Raw genomic sequence first — 8,182 nt, forward strand, 5'->3', positions numbered from 1 at the left:
AAAGTTTTGCCAACGGTAATCAACATCTGAACCTAAGAAGCGTTCAGGTTTGAAGGAACAAGGATCATCCCAGGTAGCCGGGCCTCTTCCGAGTCCCCAAACATTAACAAATACTTGAGTGTTCTTTGGTATCAAATACCCCATTAACTCGGTTTCCTTTATTGCGCTACGTGGTATCAGTAATGGAACCGGAGGATGTAACCGCATTGTCTCTTGAATAACTGCTTGTAGATAGTGTAGCTCTTCAATGTCACTCTCTTCAAGCTTCCTGTCAGTGCCTACAACTTGGGAAATCTCATCTCTGACCTTCTTCATTGCTTCTGGCTTACGTAGAAGCTGTCATTGTTCAATCGACCGAAGTGTTTGTTGTCTCTGTGGCCACCATAAAGAGTTCCTGCATTAACAAATATGAAGAAACAAATCATGCGGTGCTAAGAATTATGCCGTAAAAAGTCATCAAAGTAAGATGATTACTCACCAGTAAGAGAGTGTTGAGATTTTGGTCAGTAATTTTAGCTGGTTCGTCCTTGCCGCTGCCTTCAAATTCCATGAGCACATCCAAGAAATCCCTGCCTTTTTTCTGTCCTCCTTCCAATTCCATACTTCGGCGCCATTCCTCTACAAAGCTACCAATAACTGCAAGAACAAGCGTGAGTTTCTCTTTAATCTTCCGCTGTAAACCTTGGGGGTCCAATCCACGTAAAGTAGGGAATACATCAGCTATATTTGGTTTAGCTGTAAGTTCTGTTAATTCAGAATTCAAGTTAAAGAAATCATTTTCTTTGCTGGACTCTGGATTAACAAGGTCCCTGGAAAGTATCAGATTTCCAATCACATTGAAAGACGACGCAAAAACATATCGTGCTAGCTCAACACTAGTACCCGTCTCCTTTGCTTCATCAGCTATCCATTGTATCAACTTGTCAACACATTGCCTTCGTAACGGTGCTGTGTCTTTGATACGCTTTCTAGAGAAGAGTTCAGTAGTACAGATTCGCTTTAACATGCGCCAATATGGACCGTACTCACCAAGTACCAGAATGAGCATCATCTGTTTTCAGAGCCTCGTTTAAATATCGATTCTGCAGAAGCTATAACGAGAGTGTTGATGGAGCCCAACCGTAACCAAATTAGTGGCCCATATTACGTTTTAGAAGTGCTAAGTTTATGTGTGGTTTCACCCCAATATCCAAGATGTTGCCGATCACTGGCCAACCTGGTGGCCCTGGAGGTAAGGGGTGGCGAGAGGTTGTTTTACCAGCTGCCTTTCTTCTGTGGATCCATATGAGCAGAAAAAATAGACTAGCAACTGTCGTCGAATAGGCTGTCCAGACCATTTCGCCCGTGAAAATTTCCATCATATTTTCTCTACCCTATGAGATCAGCTCAAACTAATAAACGGATATGGCGAAATCGCTAGACGCGAAGGATTTCCTGAAGAACGCTTTTGGTGCTCGTTGCTTCTTTTAAATCTAGAAACCGCAGTTGAGACCCAAGCTTTTGATTTTTGATAAGAACTTCTTTAATGTTGATTTTCTCCCACAAAAATGGAAATTCTTTCTTGATAGCACGAGAAAAGAAGTGTGATGGGAAAATGAAACACAGAATGTTTAAAGATACAAATAGATACTGCAATATTATTATCTTTTTTTTAATCAGAACAATATTATAATCTTGCTCAGCTCATAAAATACATATACATGTGTGCAACACTTTCTTTTTCTATATTAACATGTAACAGAAACGATAAAAAGTCAATTTAATAAGCTTTTTTGTTTATTTGTTGGGTCTTGCATTTACCTTCCTTCCGCAGGAGAGAGATTCCATAGTATGATTGTTAATTTGCTATTAGTATGCTAGTTATGTTTAGTTAATTTTTTTATAGAAAGAAAGAAGAAAAAAAAAAGAACCACTTGTATATAACAGCAACATTATTGATATCTTTAACATGAGCACCTACCTGTCAAAAAAAAGTGCAGAACATTTTTCTTGAAGGGGCCATGCAAAAATGACTTAGAAAGATAAAAGGAAAAGGAAAAGCACTCCGAAACCAGGAATCAGCAAGGTCAGACTATCATACATTCAGAAAATAGATAGTTATATGTACATATCTGGGGAGTAATTAGTGATGCTACTTTTACATGAGCATAATATTAAACAACATACAAATATATAACTTACCCTCGCGGCATAGACATACATAAGGAGGCACCTCCAAGCAATTGACTTTAGTTTACAGGATGGGTTTTTCTAGCAGTTTTTGCCAAGTACTGTGTTACCAAATAATGATTCACCTCAAACAGGAATTTCATGTCTCTTATCTGCATACGACCATGATGTTAACTTTGTTAAAACTTATTACGCGGACATCAGCTTTGAACCCAGAAAACAACTAGTTTAACTTAAAATTCCATAGAAAAAAAAAAAAAAAAACTAACAGTTCTAAACTTTCAGCACTTCCATGTCACAGTTATACAGTAAGATTCATGTAAATATCAAACATTAGGAACTATTTATGAAGGTAAGTGAGGTTTAGGTTTTGCCAAAATTAGGATTATATTTATCTTACTAATGTTGCAGCATCATGAACACCAAATCACATGTATGATTCATGGGTGCAAAGATTAATAACATCTCGTACACTTGAAGCATCATCATGAGGGTGTGTCACTTGATTTTAATAAATGCCACTATATGGTCGCAATATCAGCAAGAATATTAAGACAAAAACATACCTCAATCAGACAACTTGAACTGAGTTTCAGGCGATGTCCACCAGGTAGTTCTGTACCGTTGACCATAAGCGAGCACTTGCCTAAATTCTTCAAGTAAAAAGATCCATCTTTCTCCATCTTTATAATTGCCTATGAATATGCAAAATGAAAATGTAACAGGTGTCCATGTCTTTCTCCCCACAAACGAAAAAAAAATGCAAGGTAAAATTTTGAACTATTATACAGCAACTAGAGGTTGCACAGAGTCAGAGTAGGTAAATGAAGATACAAAGGACCTCTACCATTAGATGGTATACTCTGCTTAATCTACTGTACCATGTTACTCTAACAAATACTTTTACAACTGAGAATATCAATATCAACATCGAATCTTTCTGATACTACAACAAGCCCACAAGAAATATATAGGTATCCCAACTGGATACCAATGGCTTGAGGGTAGTAGAAGAAGTAAATAAACCACTACCTGGTGTTGAGGGCATTAGACGAAGTTAAAGAAAGATAATACAAACCGCTACCTGGCTTGAGATAATACTAGAATAAACCGCTACCTGGTGTTGAGGGCATTAGACGAAGTTAAAGAAAGATAATACAATAAACCACTACCTGCCGTCGAGATATTTTGTTAGCACGCCCTTCCCTTCCCAGATCAATGTCAACACTAACATCTCCTGTTCCTCTCCCAAGCAAGACCTGACAGTCAGCAACAACTTTTAAAACCTCCACACACAAAGAACAAAGGTACAGGAAATTCAAAAAGAATGCTGAAATGATAATAAGCCACGGAAGCTATCAACAAACTAGTTACAGCAAGTGCTGTAGCTACGCAGAGTGAGGAACTAAAAAAATTAACCTCTAGCAGGTCTTCTTCGTCTTTAATTTGTTATTTTTGTGTTTTGAGAAGTTCCTGTCATTTTTCCAAAGCTATTGAATGCAGCACAAGCCAAAACTAAAGTGAATGATGAGTTCATGAACAGTTACATAATGGTCATTTTATAGCATGGTAGGAATAAACTGTAGGTTGATTTACTAGAAATAAATAAACAAGTGATACCAAAACCACTGCTAAGAAAGTGCCAGAGTTGAATACCTCGGGTTTCTTAATGTAATACTTCAAATGACGGCCATAAAATATTGCAAAGGCTTTTTGAGACGCCACAGCTCTTTGCATATAAGAATTGGCACCTTGTTCCAACTTTATGATTGATCTCTTTGTATCGTCGTACTGATAGCTTGCGACTGAAAACAGAATAACCAAGTCATTGATGACTAAGAAAATACACATGAACTTGGATCGATATATAGTAGTTACGTTAAAGCTAACTTCAGAAAGCTACCTTCCTTACTTAAATGCAAATCCTCATTCACAGGATCTAAGTCCATATCAAGTATCTGCAAGCAACGTCAATTCAGAAACGGAAAAGATAAAGCTTCTACCCAGATGAATCAAGTAAGAGATCAAACACCTCCACAAAAAAAGTGCCAGAGAAACTTCAGCAAAGATTAACATTTACCATTGCTTCAACATCAGAAAAAGAAGGTATATCATCATCCATCTCGGAAAACTGCTGTTCCTGATCTGGTATAGAAGGGTTCAGCATATTTTCTTGAAATTCCATTTCAACCGGAATTGATTCAGCATGAACTTCAATTGTGTCAGGAACATTGTTCTCCTGCTTACTGTCATCAATATTAGCTTCGGGTTGGTTGTTTAAATGATCAGAAGCATGGATTTGCTTCTCAAGAAGAAAGTTTTCAAATTCACTGTGTTTCCCAAGTTCAACTTGTTTATACTCTTTGTTCAGTTCCACAGCTGCACTGGAGTTTTGAGAAGGAAGCAGTGATCTGCATTGACTTGGGTCTCCCCCACTATTACCTTGACGTCTGGTGTCACTGTCAACCGTTTCTGAAATAACTGTACAGCCATTGATTGAGTGACTTGGAGAAACTTCAGGAAACACCTGTGGTTCTACTTCTATCTTCTGTGGTTCTATCTTCTGCGGTTCTATCTTCTGCGAGGATACAATTCCAGACGTTTGCTGTCCTTCATTGACAAGGTGTGATCCTTGTTCACTAATCTTTTGATTCTCTGTTGGAAGGTCCTTGGTGGACTGGGGAACTGAACTATCCTCATGGTTGAGTTGCATGCTAGAGGTAACAAATGACGGAAGAACCTGATTTGGTGTAAAATCATTATCATTGCATGGGATGTCAGGGTCCTCAGTGTTCAGCACGCAGCAAATAACCCCATTACGGTATTCCGGAAAATTAAGATTTGTGGCTCTTGCGGTAGTGGACATGTCGATTTTAGAATCACAAACCAGTTGACTAGAACTCACTAGGTCATTGACGACATCCAATTCTAAGGAACGCGCAACATTAGCAATCGTAAACCCTTCTAGATCTGTAGATGCTCTAACGCCACTAATGTCAGATATAACATTTCGATGAGTATCATTTGGAGAGCTGAAAAGAACTGAACTTATACCATCTAGACAAGACTTATCCAGCATGTCTTTACTATCATCATCCATAAAAAGAAGCACATCCTCATGTGTGAAGTTCATATCCGCGAGATCTGCAAGGTCACCTTCTAATAAGGAAGTTGAATTAGCTAACAGATCGCCACTTTCTCTTTCTTTCAACTGGCACCCTGTGCGTACATGATTATTACCACCATCAGGAGGGAGTGCCAACTGGCACCCTGCACTCTTATCTTTATCACCGAGGTTATCATCAATTTGCATGGTCCGGATGGTGATTTCAGGCATTCCCGGTGTCGGAGAAGAGAATCCAAGCTGGTGAAATGAAGGACCGCAGTCTAAATCAGTTGAACTGAAGTCCTGATTTCCTTCAAAACCAGAGCAAACATTTTGTGGATTATTGGTGATTGAATCATAAGCAGAAACTGGCAGTTCACCAGGACATCTAATTTTTTGAACACTAGTATTATTTTCAAAGACCGACATACTTCCTCCAAGAACATCAGGAATATCTTTATGCACATGCTGGTCGAACGAATGCCCCATATTATTTCCTACCGCTTCAGTTACAGAAAAGGGAGATACGTTTTCTGAAAATCCATACAAGCAGTCTCTATCCATCATTCCATCCCGAAGATCGCCTTCAAATGAACCCATATGTCCATAATGGAAGGCATGGGTGTTCTGACAAATATTACCTTCGACATTGTCCCCATGTGCAATTTGTGGAAAAGCATGACGAACGACATCAAAATCTGAATCCTGAAGTTCAAAGACTTCTGTAATAGGACCGCCAATCACACATCTATCATCTTGTTGCTCCTTGAGCTGTCTGAACTCGTCTTGGCAGACTTCTCCATTACCAGTGCATTTACGAAGACTAGGTGCAACAAGATAAGCTAAGTCAATAGAACTGCAAGGTTCAGTACAAACTCTCTTCCTCATAGCATAATAAAGGCCGCAAACACTTTCTTCTTTCCTTTTCCCAGAAACCCCTTCAGAATTTTTGGAAACACCAACTTTTTCGGATTTTGAGGAAAGATTGGACGTGCATTTTAGAATCTCAGCCATACGAGTAGAAGCATGTTCTGAAACAACTGGATCATAGAGGAGAGAATACCACCGCTCTTGCAGTTCATGAAGAGTAAATCGGCGAGAGAACCGGACTGCTCCTTTAGCGAGTGATTCCAGTGAAGCCCCAGCCTGCAACAAAACATCATCAAACTTGAGGCAAAACATCCAGATACAGATAACACGTTGCAGAAAGAGATTAGACGTCATTTGAGGTACATCTGGCAAGAGGTACATCTCAAGGTGGAGTATATATAACCCAGTGTACCACTGAACCACTGTCAGGCAGTGTTGACACTGTTCCTTGACATAGATTTAATAAAATTATCTGATGTACTGGTGAATACTGGATAGTCATGACTAGATTCAAGGAGACTGTTAAGAATTCTGAAACAAACTGATATCCCCACCCTGGTCAAGGTAAAGTCCAAAAAAAGTATAGACAAGCGCAACGACCCGGAGCTGGTCAAAAAGAGCCACGCTGAGATTTTATAAAATTTATGTGTCAATTTTTTATATATTTTTTTGCAGTAATTCAAGATCCAGGAGCTGCACAAATCAAATTTTCTACACATTATTGCTGCATTGATCAAAAGAGATACGGAGTATATTGTTTTCTCCCTTCAACATTCTAGGTAACAGTTGATAACAAATGAACAAAAAACTAAACAACTTTGACTGTCAAATTTCACCTCACCAACTTTTCTAGCAAATTTAGAGAAAATGTCCTCAAGTCCCTATCAAATCTAAGGTAGTTTAGAAGTCCATTTAATCAGATAAAGGTCACATCTGCTAAATTATGCGACTCATTTGTAACCCTAGCTTGATATGACAAACTTATACTCATACTTGAACTGTTAGCTACCCAGGAATTCCGTCTTTTCACGAACTTACTTGATCTGACCTTTGAGGAATTTTAGTCTACCGAATTACTTCTAGGGAAAAATGTACAAAGCTCCTGTGTCAAATGCTTTACCAAATTCAACAAAAACCCAAATCTATCAATTCACTGAAAGTAACAAGGATCAGCTAAGAGAGTCGTTGAATCAAAAATTTTCCCTAATTTTGAAGTAAAACCTGTGTTTTTCTAGATTTATAGCCGTTATTAGAAGAAAAAATATCTGTAAAAGGGGAAAGTGAAAATTCCGAATTTCGAAAAAAAAAGAAATGAAAATTGGAGCTAAGAGAGAGATGGAAAAGGGGGGTTCTTACCTCGACTGAATTCTTTAGTAAGAGATCATCTTCAGGAATCCATGGAGAGATTGGAGCCAAAGCTCCCATGTCTGAAAAACCTATAATTTCTCCCTCCTTCGTTCCTCAGTCTGTAGACACACTCTACTCTACACACACTCTCTTTCTCTCTGCGTGTGTTTGTAGCTCAACTTTTTGTTATCGGATTTATCGTCGAGGAAAAGACAGATATAATACATAACTGAATAACGTCGAGTCGCTACTAGATGAGACTAGTAGAGTCTTATGACTAGGTGTCACAGGTTCGCCACACCCAAAGGCTACAACTAACTTGACAATGACAACTATGCTCCACAGCACAATTTCAGTCAACTCGCACTTAGCCAATACTTCAACTTCTTGACTAATTCTCTATTCAGCCCATACTAAATGGAAGTTCTGCTCACAAATCTTCCAAGCCTTCAACCAAATACACACACTCTGCTTTATGCATAAACATAAGCCAAAACAAAGGGATCAATGCACCAACAGAACTTAGCTAGGCCGTAGCCTTTTATTTATTGCACACTTAGGGTTACAACTCTTCTTGTTCCAGATTATCCAATCCCTTCACAAGATCAGGCTTATATAGCCTTATAAAAAGTTATATACAAGTAATTGCAAGCAGTTACAGATTCACTTTATGCCAGGCAGTTAGCCAAC

The 8,182-nt window shown here is 38.6% G+C and overlaps 2 protein-coding genes across 3 annotated transcripts; both read right to left on the bottom strand.

Moving 5' to 3' along the window:
* Positions 1–346: 346 nt before the first annotated feature.
* LOC113351610 (cytochrome P450 76A2-like) lies at positions 347–1,051 on the bottom strand. The gene is made up of 2 exons (XM_026595564.1): positions 479–1,051; positions 347–394 (listed from the first exon to the last, which is right to left on the bottom strand). The coding sequence occupies exons 1-2, from the start codon at positions 1,049–1,051 to the stop codon at positions 347–349; spliced, it is 621 nt and encodes a 206-aa protein (XP_026451349.1).
* A 996-nt stretch (positions 1,052–2,047) lies between these two features.
* Positions 2,048–7,681, bottom strand: LOC113348386. Of its 2 annotated transcripts, none has more exons than XM_026592136.1 (7): positions 7,502–7,681; positions 4,250–6,421; positions 4,082–4,127; positions 3,826–3,974; positions 3,342–3,428; positions 2,736–2,864; positions 2,048–2,321 (listed from the first exon to the last, which is right to left on the bottom strand). In XM_026592136.1, exons 1-7 carry the CDS (start codon positions 7,568–7,570, stop codon positions 2,229–2,231), a joined length of 2,745 nt encoding a protein of 914 aa, XP_026447921.1. In that variant the 5' UTR covers positions 7,571–7,681; the 3' UTR covers positions 2,048–2,228. The 2 variants fall into 2 exon arrangements, with proteins under 2 accessions (XP_026447921.1, XP_026447920.1); XM_026592135.1 differs by having other exon boundaries at positions 4,073–4,127.
* Positions 7,682–8,182: the final 501 nt, after the last annotated feature.

The sequence above is a fragment of the Papaver somniferum genome, chromosome 2 (assembly GCF_003573695.1).
Source record: "Papaver somniferum cultivar HN1 chromosome 2, ASM357369v1, whole genome shotgun sequence".
Taxonomy (NCBI): Eukaryota; Viridiplantae; Streptophyta; class Magnoliopsida; order Ranunculales; family Papaveraceae; genus Papaver; species Papaver somniferum.